Raw genomic sequence first — 16,284 nt, 5'->3', positions numbered from 1 at the left:
ATGGAGAGGGCAGCGCAGGACCGGGGTTGGCGACTCCCGCAGTCACTTCCGGATGCTCCCTTGACTCGGGCTCACCCACCGGTGAGCCCTCGGAGTCAGCGCCACAGGCAGAAACCTCGGCTCTGCAGTTCTAGGGTCCAGACCCCACGGGGTAGAGAGGGCTGCCACTCAACAGACTTGACCGACAGGGAGGGCGCTGGCCGCTGGGGAGAGCCCTGGACAGAGGGACTTGAATATGACTCCAGAGAAAGGCAGGGCGGAGAGAGGGTCTAGAAGTCCCATTGGCCCCCTCCCACCACAGGTGCTGCAGCGTGGCACCCGTCGCTGCCCTCCATGGCCACGTGGCAGTGATGAGGTCCAAAACCGAACTGACGGTAGCAGTGATGTGGTCCCGATGACAGCCTCGGCTTTCCGGCAGCGGCGAGCGGAGAGAGCTGAGGCACCAGCTTCTCCTTCCCCTGGCGGGGAGGCAGGGTCCCCAGAGGGAGAGGCGGGGAAGCAAGCCCTCTGAATCCCGCACAACGCAGAGCAGCCCCTTCCCTGGGGAGCTGGTCAGCGCTGAGTCCTCCGCCGTCCAGCGGCTCAGCACTGCCCCATGGCGGACACTGGCGGTACCGCGCCCCGGCCCCCAAAGCGCCGTCTCTCTTCGCCGGTGCCAGAATCTAGCAGTCTCTCTTGAGGGCCCCCAATGGCTGAAGAGCCAGGAGATTCACAAACTGGAATAGGGGCCCATTTCCCAAAACACACTCACTTCCTCCCAGCTTCGTGAAGAAACTGGGGGCATAAGGAGAAAGGCTGATGACATGAGGCCTTGGTCATCACATTTAAAGGCAGTGAGGAGTGTGATAAGGAAGGCTGGGGTTGGGACTCAGGTTGCTATACTGGCCATGTTTTGTTCTTAAAAAGCCCATAAATCTCCCATGTCCCACCACCATTAACTGAGGTTGGCACCACTCCTAGGACACCCCAAATCTAGGCAGCTCTTGGAGTCCCCCGAAAGAGAACCAGTGTCTGGGACAGGCCCTTCCAAGTCTCATGCCCTTCTGCCATCCTTGATGGACTCTGCCCTGATGTAACATTGCATCACCACCACCCCCACCTCTCCAGGTTTCCCCAGACATCACAGCGACATGCCATCCGCCGCCCAGGCTCCAGCCCTCGTCCACGTTGTGCTCCAGTCCAACTGGACTCTGGGCAGCCAGCACAGGCAAGGTCAGGAGGTAACTTCTGTGCCCCATGACACGCCACCTTGGCCTGGGCAAGAGGACTCCATTCCTACCGCCAGCCCCCCAAACCCTCACCCCTGCCCCAGCCACATTGCTAGAAATAAAAAAGAACTGAGCTCTCCTTCTAGCCCAGAAAAATAACCACTGGGATTCCCAGCTGCCTCATGGAAACTGCTGCAACAGTGGAGGCAAGGAGCTAGACTGGAGGTATGGGGGGAAGTGACCTTCCCACCTTGCTCACATGGAGCTCCCTCCCCCGAGCCCCAGACCTTGGGGATTGAGCCTGTGAAATCCTCCTCCTTCTTGCATCATACGTGTCCACATCGCCCCCCACTCCCCCCCCACCCCTACCTCAAGCTCCGTGACCAGGGCCAGATGGTGAAACCTGAGCTCCAGGGGGGAACCTCCACCCACGGCAGGGGCCTGATGGGCAGCACAGCTGGCCAATCCTGGGGCTCAGAGGGTAGGTCTGCCTGCTGACCACTAGGTGAGGGAGCCCTAGGCTGCTGGCTCCAGAGAGGCCCCGGTCAGTAGCCAGACGTGAGCTGCGAGGGTCGAACTGGCAGACTGCACTGAACATCGCTACCCATTGGACCATCCACTGTCTGCCTTCCTGAGTTCCAGGCGACAGAAGACAGGTGGCCCTACCCTTGGCCAAGGGTAGGTGTGGCTCTGCTGGCTGCAGCCGCCGTGCCCTCCTCACTGGCCTCCACGCAGCCAGACCCAACAGGAGGAGCACCGGCCCTCCGAGGCCCCCGACCTGACCCCGGGCCGTTCACCAGGACCATGGGGCTCCCCCGTGTCCAGCTCCAGCTGGTGCTGCTGTGGGCACTGGTGTGGGCACGGGTGGCAGGGTCTGCGTGTCCCTCCTGTGGGGGCCCCCCGCTGGCACCCCACGCAGAGCGAGCTCTGGTCCTCAAGCTGGCCAAGCAGCAAATCCTCGAGGGGCTCCAGCTGGCCAGCCGTCCCCGGACGACCCGTCCTCCACCGCAGGCGGTGCTCACCAGAGCCCTCCGGAGACTGCAGCGGGGAAGAGTGGTTCCCGCGAGTGGGGAGCAGGTCATCAGCTTTGCTGTCCTCACAGGTGGGTGAGGGAGAGACGGGCAGAGAGCTGATGGGGCAAAGGGGCAGAAGGGGAACGAGACAATGATAGCAGGCGCAGAGGGAGCCGGGTCTGGAAGGGAGAGGAGGAGCTGCAGCCGGACTGGCCTCGGAGTCCCTGCTTCTTCCGCAGGCGGGAGCTGGGGAGCGCGGCGGGCAGGGCTCTCGGGAGCCTCAGGGGACAGCATCACCTCCGCCCACATTCTCCAATCCCGTCTCCATCTTTCTGGCAGACTCCTCCACCGCCACCTGCAGCTCCACGCTCGCCTTCCACCTGTCCGCCCCTCGGTCCCACCACCTGTACCATGCTCGCCTCTGGCTGTCCGTGCCCGCCGCCCTTCCCGGCCCTCTTTCCTTGAGGATTTTCCGATGTGGGGGCAGGAGGAGAGGCCGCGGGTCCCGCGTCCTTCTGGCTGAGCACCGGTTGACAACCCCGGGCTGGCACGCCCTGACTCTGCCCTCTAGCGGCTTGAAGCGCGAGGAGTCTGGTGTCTTGAAACTCCGACTGGACTGCAGTCCCCTGGAAGGCAACTGCACTGTCGCCCCACAGCTCCTGGACACAGCAGGAGAGCAACGGCCCTTCCTAGAACTTAAGACCCGGCCCAAATGGCCTGGAGCAGGCCGGGCCAGGAGGAGGACCCCCAGCTGTGAGCCTGCGACCCCCTTATGCTGTCGGCGAGACCATTACGTAGACTTCCAGGAGCTGGGATGGCGGGACTGGATCCTGCAACCCGAGGGGTACCGGCTGAATTACTGCAGCGGCCAGTGTCCCCCCCACCTGGCTGGCAGCCCCGGCATTGCCGCCTCCTTCCATTCTGCTGTCTTCAGCCTCCTCAAGGCCAACAACCCTTGGCCCTTGGGTACTTCCTGCTGTGTCCCTACTGCCCGAAGGCCTCTCTCTCTCCTCTACCTTGACCGTGATGGCAACGTGGTCAAGACAGATGTGCCGGATATGGTGGTAGAGGCCTGTGGCTGCAGCTAGCAAGAGGATCTGGGGGTCTGGAGTGAAGAGATCAACCTAGGGGGTCCCCAGGCAGAGGGCCTCTGTGGCTGGAGGCATCAGGTTCCTGACCCTCACCTCCACCCCATGGGTCATCTGGCAGTATGACTGGATTGACCCCTCTGAGACCCAAATGGGCACCTCTGCGTCCGGTCTCTGGCCCATTTCAGGCTGGTTGATATGTGGGGGAGATGGGGAAAGTGTGTCCTATAAAGGAGTCTATCCAGAAAGCGTGAGTTCCTGCCCTAAGCTGTCCGAGAAGACGGGAGGGAGTGTGGGAAGGAGAGGCAGGGAAAAATCCCTCAGCCTCTCCAGAGAAGAAAAGGTCCTCAAGCAAGGGGCAGAAGAAGTAACCAAGAGCCCAGCAGCCTTGGGATGGGGGAGGCGGCCTGGCCAAGGGCAGTGGCTGTGGAAGTGCTAGAAGGGAGGCCCAACAGGGACCTGGGCAAGGGGCGAAGGGGAGGTGTTTAGGAAAGCCCCAGAAATGGGAGTCCAGAGAGAGTGGTGCTAAGCCTGAAAAGTTTCCTGGTTTTTCTCTGGGGCAGGACCCATCGGGGAGGCAAATGTTTATACTTTCCTAATAAAAATGAAGAAAAAAACATCAGCAAGTGTGAATCATGAAGGGCTGGGATGATGGTCCAAAACAATGGTTCTCAGAGTGTGGAACTCCCAGGAGGTCCCTAAGACCCTTTCACATGGTCAAGACTATTTCCACAATGAAATTAAGATGGTACTTGCCTTTTCATTTTCAACATCTCAGTAGTCTAGTGTGGAGTTTTCCAGAAGCTATAGGACATGTGATTACATCATCTTCCTGACATCTTTGTTAATGGGATGTGTGCTTGTGTATTCTTGGGTTACAGCTTTTTTTTTCTTTCCAGTTTTAATGTCTAGCATGGTAAGTTGATATAAACACATAAACAAAATCTCAATAGTTTTTAAGAGTGTAAAGGGATACTGAAAGCAAATTGCTTGAGAATCACTGGTCTAGAGTGTTGGCTGGGGAGGAGAAAGCAGTGTACTCTGAATACTCCACTGGAAGGAACATCGCGTGGTCCCTCCTCCAGTCATCATTGATCTTGCCTGACCCTCTGGGTTTAACTGGTGTCTGGGTCAAAGTCATGTGGGGGAGGGAGGTTAAAAGAGGGCTCCTTATCTGTCCTCCCACAGTTACTACACATATTTGTCAGGCCTCAGACCCCTGCCTAGTTTCAGCTTTCCCCTTGACCCTCAGACTGAACAGTTAACTAATTGACCCTCCAAACCCAAGGAGGGGTGGTTCTTGGAAGCAGAAGGGAGGACCTCTGTGGGAGGTCTATCTGAGGGGTGATGGAGAAGAAAGAGGCTCCTTCCCCCCACCCATGTCTTCTCCCCTTTCTCCTAAAGAAAACTCAGAGAGACTAAAATAGCTGCCCCTTCCCCTGCATCCGGTAACCATGGCAACCAAGTCCTAAAGAAAGGGCACTCCCCTATCAGACCCCGCCACTCCGCAGCAGGAGGCTCTGCCAGTGTCGCCCTCTGGGCTTATGTAACCCCTCCACGGGCTCCCCGCTGGGCTTGGGTGGGGGGATCTAAGCCTCCCCCAGTCTCCTCTGCCTCCAACCAGACTCGGAGAAGGTGTCATGTGCCAGAAGGACCAGCAGAGGGAGCAGGCCGCTTTGCGGAGCAGCAAGAGCGCGGGCCGCGCAGAGGTGCAGAGGTGGCCCCAGCCTCCAGAACTTCGAGGTGAAGAAAAGCAGGAGTTCTCGGGGAACAGAGCTTCGGCCTCAGAGTTCCTTAGTAACGTTGTGAACACAACCCTGCCCTACACCCAGTGCCGCAGCCGCTGCTCCTCCCCTGTGTACTGCCTGGACCCCTTACCTTCCGCCCGGGGCTCCCAACCCAACTCTGCGCCAGCCCCCTCATGTTCAATCCAAAGGGTGAGGCCGGCAGAAAAACTACAGGACTGTGGAATGCCCAGTTAGCACCAACTAAAGTCGACGATCCTACTTCCAATATTCTTTTTCCCGGGTGAGTTTTTTGGTCATTCCCTCCGCCCCCCAATCTATTTCTCAATTTGTTTTTTCTGGCTCTGGTTCAGGACCTCTTGGTGGGCAGCCGATCCAGGGATCCAGGCCGGGATTTACCACCCACTACCAGCAGCGTGTTCAGCGGGGGGGGGGGGGGGGGGGGTAGGCAGTGTAGGGTCCCTCAAGGGAGGGGGAGGATCCTGGGGGTCCTGGGGGTGCAATAAGCCCGGCACCCCCTCTCTTGCTTCCAGCTACCCCGCCTCATCCTCCAGAACTGCAAGAGGGAGGGACATAGGAGGGAGGTGAGGGGCGAACGGGAAGAGCGGCGGCGCGCCAGCGGCTAGAGCGAGAAAAAGTTTTTGCAAGAGGGAAAAAAAAAGTTTGCGCTTCTCACGGGTGGTCCCGGCTCGCGGCCCGGCGGGCTGGGCCGGCGGGAGGGCTGGGGGCCAGGTTGGGGGGGTGGGGGTGGCCCTGAGGCTGCGTTGCTGTAGCCCTGTCCGCCCCCCCTCCCCACCGCACACCCCCCAGCCCAGACTCCAGCTCTGGACCGTGCATCCCGAGCCCTGCGCCCAGACGGAGGTGAGAAGGGGGGCAGGCGGGGGACCACCTGGGAGCGGTGGGGGAAGGGACCTGAGGGGATGCTCTACTTGCGAGGGACTCTGCCCAGCCGAGGGGGAGACCAGGGGCGCAGAGGCAAAATAGAGGTGGGAGAGTCTGGGATAAAATACTGGAAAGTTTGGAGAATTTTTTCAAATGTATCTGCCTTTCTCTATCTTTTTTCCTTCTGACAGTCTGTGTGTCTCTGTCTCAGACAACCGTGGATCTCTTTGTCTGTCTCCGCCTCTCCCATATATTAGAAACATCTCATTTTAATGAGGTTGGGATGAAGAAGTTGAGAGGACGGTTAGCTGGAGGTCTGCGTGGTAGAGAGCGAACCCCAGGTGTGACTATGAGCACTGGCAGGAAGACATCAGTGTTTCTGAAAGGAGGGGACAGCTCTGGACAGGTCCTAGATGGGCTGTGTGAGCGACAGGACCACTGGGGGGCGGCTGGGCTTGAACCTCTGACCGGTCTTGTGACAGATGTGCTTGCTGGTGCATGTGTTTTGAGGGAAAGGAATTGTCTTCTGGGGTCGGAAGGGGACGGGGGCCGTCAGTCTCTAGTTTAGGCCCGAGAAAGATTCTCCAAGGAATGTGGACTCCTGGGTCCCAAGGGCTGCAGGCAGGGTGCTAAGGAGGAGCTGAGGAGACCTGGTCCTGACCCTCTGACCTCAGGACCACCAGGGCAGCCGAGGGCAGCCACCAGGAGACCCCTACTGGGACCGGGCGGGACCACCGGCCGCTGCCTGACTGTGCATCCCCGTAGGCCCCCCTCCCAAACGGGAGCTGGGGACTGAGGCCCCTCCTCTGGCTCAGACCACCCTGCCTGCCCTTGCTCCCCGCTCTGAAGCCTCTTTCAGGCCCCGTGACCCCGAAACAATCCGCCCTGGGCACCTAGCTTTGGGGACAGGATTAGGGAAAGGGAAGCCCATAGACTGCGGACTGAAGGTTTTCGGGCGCTGGAGAACTGGGGTCTTCATAGGCTAGGTCCTTACGGTCCAGTAGCGGGAGAAGGCCGGACAGTTTCCCAGGGGGAACGTGGAAGGGCCAGCACTAGGTTGGTTTTCCTTGGAGGCGGGGTCGAGATACCCTCCCCCCCTATTATCTCCCAGGCATCCCCTACCAGGGAGTATAGACCCCGCCCTTGACGTCACTAGGGGGTTCCCGGGGGTCTGGAGGGGTTAACCCTTAGGAAGCCAGCGGGGATACCCGGGAACCTAAGGTGTCCTGGCCCCTCCCCCTCCCCAGACACACCTTATTTTATTTACCCTAGTCACTTTCTCTCCGTTTAGTTTCTGGATTCTTCTTTTCCACCCACCAAGGGGACTCCCATTCTCCAACAGTGCCCCCCCACCTCCGCCACGGGCGCCAAAGCCAGCTCTCTGGATACACCGTGGAGAGGAGGGAAGAATGTGTCCCGCCTCTCAATCCACCCCCCCCCCCCCCCAACTCCGCCGCGGCTCGTCAGACTAGGCTCCCGGGGCGGGCGGGGGAAGCGGAGCCGTCTGCAGCCAGAGCCTGCGGCGGCGACTTGGGTGGGCCGAGGAGGCACGGGGGCGGGGAAGGCGGGACCGGGAGAAGGGGGCGGGGCCGGCTCCTGGGAGTTGGGGAGCGGGGGTGCTAGGGGGGACTCTGGAAAACTGGGAGACACAGAAGATGGTTCAGGGCTCCAGCAAGGGAACCCTAGAGCTTTCTGCTCCATCCTGCGCTCTCATCCACACCCCAGAAAACCTTCATTTTCTGTAGCTGGAAAAGTTAGCGAAATATTCCTTTCACCAGTGTGAAGGGGAGACGTGGGTGGGCTGTGGCACGCGTGGGTGAGGAGGGATATCGCCCCATTTCCATCTCGGTTCCCTTGTGGCTGGACATGGGGGCTGAAAGATGACTGGGTAGGCATGTTTGGGGGAGTCTCTTTAGATTTGGGGGGGTCGTTTGCTAGCCCCCGCCTCCTTGGATGAGTCATAGAGGAAGGAGGCGGGAGAAGTGTCCCCTCATCCAGCTGCCAGCCAGCTGTGCCCCCCCCCCCCCCCACGTAATGCCAAGGTCGTGTTGGGAGGTCTTGCTTGCAGGACCCGGATCTCCGCTAGTAAAGGAGGAGTTAGGAAGGGTACAGCCCAGGCTGCGGGGATCGGCTGGGTCCTGGGGTCCGGGTTCCGCTCCCCATCTTACCCCGCCCTCACCCTAAATCCCAGCATCCCGGGATCACCCACCGCGCCGGCCGGCCCGCTCCCGGTCGTTCTCCACCCTACCCCGCCCCACCCCACCCTCATTCCCGGGAGACCGGAAAACCCGGGGTGGAGCAGAATCTGGAGCCCGAGGAGAAAAGTGGACAGCGGCACCCTCCTCTCCCTCACTCCCTCTCTGCCCTCTAACGGATGATGACTTGTGTGTGAGTGCGCCCACGAATGTGTGTGTTTATCCTCCCAAAGCTTTTCCTCAAAGTTCCTTTCCTGTTGCTCCAAAACACACCTAAAGAGTTAGGTCAGCGCCCAGCTTGAAACCACCCCTGAGTAACACCAGCTTCCATCCTTTGCACCAGCAGACCTGGGAGGCTCTCCTCAGAAACTCGCTCCCCTTCCGCTCGCAGTTTTCTGCCTTAGAGAGCAAAGGGCAGATCTTCTAGGCTCCCGCCTGGCCCCGTGAGCCTGTCTGGGCTGTGGCGAGGGCTCCCTCTGCTGGACACGGGCGAGGTTGTAGACCGGCTGTCCACGAGCAGCAGATGGAGAGGCAGAGGGGCTCAGGCTGATCAGCCAGCCCAGAGGTCAGTCACTCCTCCTGAGTTCCCCCATCCCATCCCTGAGGGCTGGCCCCGTGGTCAGAGGAAACAGGACCCAGGGTATAAAAAGCACTCGAAGCTCCTAGTAACCATTTTAGTCCACAACACTCCCCCAACACACACACAGACTCACACACGCTCTCCATCCAGGCATAGCTCCTCCCTAGTTCCTAAAAAGATCTCCAAGACTGCCTCTGTCTCAATGGGACTTCTCTCCTTAACCTCCCCTAGCTGAGCGATGCTCATTTCCACTTGATTTCCCGTGGCAGATGTCTTGGAGGTCATCTGCCCAGGCTTCCGGGCCTGCGTGCCTTGTCTGACCTTCCGTATTTCCCTCCTGCCTTTGTGACTTGCAGGTCTCCCTTCCCCTCCTGCAGTGACCCCCACACTCTCCTCTGAGAACCATGTTCAACTCGATGACGCCTCCATCAGTCAGTAGCTATGGCGAGCCCTGTTGTCTGCGGCCCCTCCCCAGTCAGGGGGCCCCCGGCATGGGGACAGAAGGTCAGTACATGCACCAGTCCCTGGACCTTGACCACTGGCAGATCTCTCACCCAGCCCCAGGACTCCCTCTTCTATCCCATTCCAGTTTCCCATATACAAGAAGACTTGAGGTCCCATGCCACATGGGATTGGGCCTTACTTGGGGTTTCACGATGGACTGTATGCGTCCTTCATTCCCGTGCCCCAGTCCAGCTGTATCTCTTTCCTACGACTGCCAGGTCTGCCCTTCTGTCATCAGACCACCCGCATGCCCGGCCCCCACAGTTATGGGCCAGCCAGAGATGCCAACAGCTGCGCGGAGGGTGAGGCCTCAGGCAACCTGTCTTCCCTTTCTGCCCCTTTGGGATCTGTCCTGAGGAAGAAAGTTGGAGGGCAGGGGATCTACCTTGGAAGAGGAAGTGCCTGGAGATGGGGCCAAGGAGTCAGAGCATGATCAGGAGGTCACAGATGAGGTCAACAGGGCAGAGTCTAGTGTTGCTTCTTTTTGCTGAGAGTCAGTCCTCATGGGTTGGATGCACGAGGGGCCTCCTCCCTGACCGTGTCTGCCTCCCCTATTTCCTGCCCCAGCGCCACTGCTTCCCCCTCCCCGGAGTGCCGTCAGACTGACCAAGAAGCGGGCACTCTCCATCTCACCGCTGTCGGACGCCAGCCTGGACCTGCAGACAGTTATCCGCACCTCGCCCAGCTCCCTTGTGGCCTTCATCAACTCACGCTGCGCTTCTCCGGGGGGCTCCTATGGTCACCTCTCCATCGGCACCATGAGGTGCAGACAGCCTCGAGCTGAGGCCCCTAAGACCCTGCCAAACCCCATTAGAAGCCTCAAAGCCCTCCAAACCACCTGATCCTCTTTGAATCCTTATCGTTTCAAAGGTGTGGAAGTCCTCCTCAGTACTTCCCCTGGGCTGCCTCCACCACTTCCCACACTGTCTTCCAGAAACCTTCCAAAGAGCCCAGGAACTCCTAAGGCTTTCTGAGATGACAGTCCTAAGTAATTGCCTCTCCTCCTCCTCCTCCTCCACAGCCCATCTCTGGGATTCTCACCCCAGATGAACCACCAGAAAGGGACCTCGCCTTCTTTTGGGGTCCAGCCCTGTGGTCCCCATGACCCCACGCAGGGTGGGATGATGCCGCATCCTCAGTCCCGGGGACCCCTCCCAACTTGCCAGGTGAGAATCACCTGATTTCCCTCAGTTCAGGGTGGACGGGTGGTGGGCTTTTCTTTTTGGAGGAAAGGCGAAGGAAGAAGAGAGGATGTAAAGGTTTTCAGTGCCAGAAAAATAAAGGAGTATGGGTGCCGGGGGTTGACTCCTTGAGGTTCAGTCAGTCTCTTCCAAGTGAGATCCCACCTTTTGCTCACCCCATTCACCAGCGCAGTCTAAGGAGGAAGTCAAACTCAGGGGTTGCAGCTGCTAGGGTGGGACACTCAGGGCTGGAAGACTTGGCTGGGGTCCCTCTTCCTCCCTCCCACTTCTGCCTTCGTCATCCTCACCTTCCTTTGGGAAAGCTGAAGTCTGAGCTGGGTGTGCTGGTTAACAAGTGCCCGGAGGAGCCCTTGGAAGGTGATATGTCCAGTCCCAACTCCATGAGCACACAGGTAATGGGGAGCGGGGAGCTTTACCTCTGGAACCTGAGCCAAACAAAAGCTGTCACCAGGTGACCCTGGGGTTTTCTCTCCTACCCTAGGATCCACTGCTGGGGATGCTGGATGGGCGGGAGGACCTGGAGAGAGAAGAGAAGCCTGAACCTGACTCTGTGTATGAGACTGACTGTCGCTGGGACGGCTGCAGTCAGGAATTTGACTCCCAGGAGCAGCTGGTGCATGTGAGTGCCGGGGGTAACGGGAATGCTGCTGGAGCCTGTAGGACATTCTGGGTGGGACATGGTGGAGTCAGGCTAAGGGCAGGGGGTCAGAGACGGACTATCCAGTGGGTAGGCAGAAACTCAGAGGAACTGCAGCTTTGTTTAGAAACTCAGAGGAACGGAGATGTGGGCTCTGATTAAGAGTCTTCCTGCTTTTTCTTTCCCCGTGACAGAAAGTCATGGCGGGATATGGTGGGGTGGGGAGGTGGAGAGAAGGTCTGTTCTGGATCTCAGGGACATGGGGAACCCCGGAGAGCCTCTGCGTCTTCTCCCTCAGCACATCAACAGTGAGCACATCCATGGAGAGCGGAAGGAGTTCGTGTGCCATTGGGGTGGCTGCTCCAGGGAGCTGAGGCCCTTCAAAGCCCAGTACATGCTGGTGGTGCACATGCGCAGACACACGGGCGAGAAGCCACATAAGTGCACGGTGAGGCACCCCTCCCCAGGCTCAGGCTCGCTTCCCAGATCAGGGCTCCCCACCAAGGCCGGGGCCGGTCTCACTTCTGCCATCACAGGTCCCTTCCTCCACAAACAAACATTTACAAATTGTGTTTTATTGACTGCATTGGTATAAAGATGAACATATTGACGTTACATGTTTAGAACACTTTCTTGGACCTAAAAAGCTAATTGTCCCTCCCTTGTTTTTAAAAGAAAGTAAAACATTTTTGTGGGCACCAGACCGTACGGTGAACCTAGGCACTGTGCTCGCAACCTGGCTTAATGCAGAAGCCGTGGACGGAGGGCACACTCTCGCAGGATGACCCCGTCGTAACACAGGCTGGGCTCCCGGGGCAGGGAGGCGTGCTCTGACTTGACCCAGCGTGCTCGCTGCCTCATCTCCACATCCCTGCAGGCAGAGTGCCTCCAGCTACTCCTGTCCCCTCAGCTCTTGTCTACCCTTGTCCCTGAATTTCGGGAATTCTACAGGCCCAGCACTCTCCCATCTCCCCCTCCTCCCCTGCACTGCATAGCGTGTGGGATCTTAGTTCCCCAACCAGGACTGAACTCAAGTCCCCTGCATTAGAAGCACAGAGTCTTGGTCACTGGACCACCAGGGGAGCCCCACGCTTGAGTTGTATTCCCTGCCGTACGTCCCTTTTGAGATTCAGGGCTCCGCTAACCTCCACGTCCTTCTGTCTGAGGGACACCTCTGGCCCCGTGTCCCCTAGTTTGAGGGGTGCCGGAAGTCATACTCGCGCCTGGAGAACCTGAAGACGCACCTGCGGTCACACACTGGCGAGAAGCCGTACATGTGTGAGCACGAGGGCTGCAGCAAAGCCTTCAGCAACGCCAGCGACCGAGCCAAGCACCAGAATCGGACCCACTCCAACGAGGTGAATGCCCCACGCCAGAGGCCCTCCTCCCCACTCAGACGCCACCTACTGGGGAGCGTCCCCCGTAAGAAACCCCCTAGCCCAGCACCCACTTCACAGAGGTGAGTTCCCCTCCACCCGTATAATTCCCCCGGAGAACGTCTTTCTGAGACCAAGAATTTCCACTTACCATCCCTCCCCCACCTCTAACCTGTCAAAGGGCTAAGCTAAAACAGACCCGTTCTAACTAGGGTACCTTCAACCCCCTGAATTTATGAGGCCTCACAGCCCTGGGTTCATCCCCTCCCCTTTCCCAGGCCTATCCGTTTTCCTCATCTTCCCCTTGATCCTTTCCTCCAAGGGCCCTACTCTCCTTCCTTCCTTCCTTGGGTGCGATGCGTTCCTCCCTGAGTCCCCTTGTCTTCACTTAACGCCACCACTTTTTCCCATTTCTTCTGCATTGTCCCGATTTGATCCTTTTTGCCTGCGGTCTTCACTCTCCACTCAACAGAAGCCCTACGTGTGTAAGCTCCCTGGCTGCACCAAACGCTACACAGATCCCAGCTCGCTCAGGAAACATGTCAAGACAGTGCACGGCCCTGATGCCCACGTGACGAAGCGGCACCGCGGGGACGGCCCCCTGCCCCGGGCACCGGCTCCGGCCTCGGTGGAGCCCAAGAGGGAGCGGGACGGCGGCCCCGTCAGAGAGGACAGCAGGCTGGCCGTGCCGGAGGGCGCCATGGTGAGGCCAAGCCCTGCCTCCATGCCCCGCCTGCCCTGTCCACATCTTCCCAGCCCCTTCCCACTGACCCGTCTCCGTCTACGTCACCTCTCTTCTGCGGCTGGTCCCCGGTCCCTTACCCGAGTGTTGCTCCTTAGGCTACCTCAGATCTCGGGATTTTACTGTAGTTCATTAGTGCCTGGGTCCAACAAGCTCACATAGGAATTAGTGTATTATTTTAAGCCTTGTACCAGTATAATTCCAGGTACGCCTCCAAACAACTTCATGACAAAGGAACTTAATCTTGTCATTTTCAGATGAAGAAACCCAGAAAAATTGTCCAAGGTCAGCACAGATTGGAGTTTAGGTAGTCTAGGTTCATCAGCAGCTTTCCCCTAGTCCAGCCCTGTCTTTCACATGATCCAGCCTCTCTACACCTGTAAGCAGTCCCCGGGACACAGGCTCCGGTCACTCACCAAGTGCAGGAGCCGTGGGTAAGGAGCAGGGGCGCCACCTTCAGCCTTCCTCCTCCCCGCAGAAGCCGCAGCCGAGCCCTGGGGCCCAGTCGTCCTGCAGCAGTGACCACTCCCCAGCAGGCAGCGCGGCCAATACAGACAGCGGCGTGGAAATGACTGGGAACGCAGGGGGCAGCACGGAGGACCTGTCCAGCTTGGACGAGGGGTCTTGCCTTGCGGGAACTGGGCTGTCTACCCTTCGCCGCCTTGAGAACCTCAGGCTGGACCAGCTACATCAGTTCCGGCCGATGGGGCCCCGGGGCCTGAAACTGCCCAGCTTGCCGCACACCGGTGAGTGATGGGTGTGGGGCGTGGTTGCAGGGCTGAGATCTGGTGCTTCTCTGAGAATGGAAGGAAGACTTCACCTTTCAGGGCTGCTGTACCATTAGAAAAAGGTCCCCTTTCCTCAAGATACTCTTCCATCTATCAGAAAATTTTTGTCTTTTGAATGCTGTCCCCTATGATTGTGCAGTGCACAACCTGTAGGACTGTTCACAGCGACCCTGAATCCCTGGTGACCCAGAAGCAGAAAGGGAACGGGAGAAGGAGGGGAGAGAACTGAGTGGTTAGAGTTAAGGAGCCTTCCCTGGAATTCCAGGACAAGGCTTCCCCTTGGGGGAGGCAGGGTGAAATTCAGAGGGCTCCCTGGCCAGCCTGTCTGTTCTTGTAGGCACTCCTGGCTCTCGCCGTCTGGGCCCCCCAGTATCTCTTGACCGCCGCAGCAGCAGCTCCAGCAGTGTCAGCTCAGCCTATACTGTCAGCCGCCGCTCCTCCCTTGCCTCCCCTTTCCCCCCTGGCTCCCCACCAGAGAACGGGGCATCCTCTCTGCCTGGCCTCACGCCTGCCCAGCACTACCTGCTCCGGGCCAGATATGCTTCAGCCAGGGGAGGTGGTACCCCACCCACTGCAGCACCCAGCCTGGATCGGACGGGGGGTCTTCCTGCACCTCCCTGGAGAAGCCGAGCTGAGTATCCAGGATACAACCCCAACGCAGGGGTCGCCCGGAGGGCCAGTGACCCAGCCCGGTCAGTTGACCGCCCTGCCCCAGCCAGAGTCCAGCGGTTCAAGAGTTTGGGCTGTGTCCACAACCCCCCGACAGTGGTAGGAGGAGGACAGAACTTCGATCCCCAACTCCCAACCTCTGTCTACTCACCACAGCCCCCCAGCATCACTGAGAATGTCTCCATGGATACCAGAGGGCTACGGGAGGAGCCAGAGGTTGGGACCTCCATGATGGGCAGTGGTCTGAACCCCTATATGGACTTCCCACCTGCTGATACTCTGGGGTATGGAGGGCCTGAGGCGGCAGCAGCTGAGCCTTATGGAGCTAGAGGGCCAGGCTCCCTGCCTCTTGGGCCTGGTCCACCCACCAACTATGGCCCCAACCCCTGTCCCCAGCAGGGTTCCTATTCTGAACCGACCCCAGAAACATGGAGTGAGTTCCCTTCCCATTCTGGGCTCTACTCAGGCCCCAGGGCTCCAGCTGGAGCCTACAGCCAGTGTCCTCGTCTTGAACATTATGGACAAGTGCATGTGAAGCCAGAACAGGGGTGCCCAGTAGGTTCTGACGCCACAGGACTGCCACCCTGCCTCAATGCCCACCCCGAGGGGCCTCCACGCTCACAGCCTCTGTTCTCCCACTACCCACAGCCTCCCCCTCCCCAGTATCCCCAGTCAGGTGCCTATGCCCAGCCACCTCCTGATTATCTGCCTTCAGAAGCCAGGCCCGGCCTGGACTTCGAGTCCCCCACTCATTCTACAGGACACCTCAAGGCGCAGCTCGTGTGTAATTATGTTCAGTCTCAACAGGAGCTGCTGTGGGAGGGCGGGGGCAGGGGAGACCCCCAGGTCCAAGAACCTCTCTATCACAGTCCCAAGTTTCTGGGGGGTTCCCAGGTCAGCCCGAGCCCTGCCAAGGCCCCAGTGGCCACATATGGACCTGGCTTTGCACCTAATATGCCCAGTCACAAGCCGGGCTCCTATCCGACCCCTTCATGCCATGAAAATCTTGCAGCAGGGGCCAACAAGGCCCCCCATAGGGCGGCAGCGCCACCCCGACTTCTGCCCCCACTGCCAGCCTGCTATGGGCCCCTCAAGGCAGGGGGCACCAACCCCAGCTGTGGCCATCCCGAGGCGGGCAGGCTGGGGGGGGGCCCCGCCTTGTACCCTCCTCCTGAAGGGCAGGTTTGTAACCCTCTGGACTCTCTTGATCTCGACAACACGCAGCTGGACTTTGTGGCTATTCTGGATGAGGCCCAGGGGCTGAGTCCTCCCCCTTCTCACGATCAGAGGGACACCTCTGAACACACCCCACCTCCCTCTGGGCCCCCCAACATGGCCGTGGGCAACATGAGTGTGTTACTGGGATCCCTGCCTGGGGAGACACAGTTCCTCAACTCCAGTGCTTAAGGAGTGGGGGACCACAGATCCACATTTCCTGAGGGGTTTCCATCCCCACCAGGAAGTCTGGAGGAGGAGCCATAGCCCCAGGGATGGGAGGGGTGGGCTGGGGCTGTACACAGTCTAAATATATTTGGGGAGGAATTTGATAATGACACTGTTTCCTGATAATAAAGGAACTGCATCAGAAAAAGCCCTGCTTTATAATGTGACTATCTTGGGGGAGGGGTGGTGACCAGGAACTAGAGAAGCAGGGG

At 59.0% G+C, this 16,284-nt stretch overlaps 2 protein-coding genes across 6 annotated transcripts; both read left to right on the top strand.

Annotated features, from left to right (window-relative positions):
* The first annotated feature begins 1,740 nt into the window (after positions 1 to 1,740).
* Positions 1,741 to 3,913, top strand: INHBE (inhibin subunit beta E). Its single transcript, XM_043878804.1, has 2 exons — positions 1,741 to 2,310; positions 2,561 to 3,913. Exons 1-2 carry the CDS (start codon positions 2,013 to 2,015, stop codon positions 3,307 to 3,309), a joined length of 1,047 nt encoding a protein of 348 aa, XP_043734739.1. The 5' UTR covers positions 1,741 to 2,012; the 3' UTR covers positions 3,310 to 3,913.
* Positions 3,914 to 5,514: 1,601 nt separating this feature from the next.
* Positions 5,515 to 16,232, top strand: GLI1 (GLI family zinc finger 1). Of its 5 annotated transcripts, XM_043889003.1 has the most exons (13): positions 5,515 to 5,915; positions 8,478 to 8,696; positions 9,068 to 9,215; positions 9,434 to 9,517; positions 9,783 to 9,978; positions 10,237 to 10,381; positions 10,720 to 10,809; positions 10,899 to 11,036; positions 11,353 to 11,502; positions 12,248 to 12,412; positions 12,903 to 13,133; positions 13,651 to 13,918; positions 14,298 to 16,232. In XM_043889003.1, exons 3-13 carry the CDS (start codon positions 9,116 to 9,118, stop codon positions 16,034 to 16,036), a joined length of 3,306 nt encoding a protein of 1,101 aa, XP_043744938.1. In that variant the 5' UTR covers positions 5,515 to 5,915; positions 8,478 to 8,696; positions 9,068 to 9,115; the 3' UTR covers positions 16,037 to 16,232. The 5 variants fall into 5 exon arrangements, with proteins under 5 accessions (XP_043744938.1, XP_043744927.1, XP_043744958.1 ...); XM_043888992.1 differs by lacking the exon at positions 8,478 to 8,696; XM_043889014.1 differs by lacking the exon at positions 5,515 to 5,915 and having other exon boundaries at positions 8,475 to 8,696.
* Positions 16,233 to 16,284: the final 52 nt, after the last annotated feature.

The sequence above is a fragment of the Cervus elaphus genome, chromosome 3, assembly GCF_910594005.1.
Source record: "Cervus elaphus chromosome 3, mCerEla1.1, whole genome shotgun sequence".
NCBI lineage: Eukaryota > Metazoa > Chordata > Mammalia > Artiodactyla > Cervidae > Cervus > Cervus elaphus.
This window is presented reverse-complemented; position numbering and strand designations above follow the sequence as displayed.

Bases quoted from the DNA above. Each gene is read 5' to 3' on its own strand.
- GLI1 (XM_043888992.1), top strand. From the start codon at position 9,116: ATGTTCAACTCGATGACGCCTCCATCAGTCAGTAGCTATGGCGAGCCC. The intron at 9,216-9,433 runs GTCAGTACATGC...TACGACTGCCAG, and splicing joins CCCCGGCATGGGGACAGAAG to GTCTGCCCTTCTGTCATCAG. The intron at 13,134-13,650 runs GTGAGGCCAAGC...TCCTCCCCGCAG, and splicing joins CCGTGCCGGAGGGCGCCATG to AAGCCGCAGCCGAGCCCTGG.
- INHBE (XM_043878804.1), top strand. From the start codon at position 2,013: ATGGGGCTCCCCCGTGTCCAGCTCCAGCTGGTGCTGCTGTGGGCACTG. The intron at 2,311-2,560 runs GTGGGTGAGGGA...TCTTTCTGGCAG, and splicing joins CAGCTTTGCTGTCCTCACAG to ACTCCTCCACCGCCACCTGC.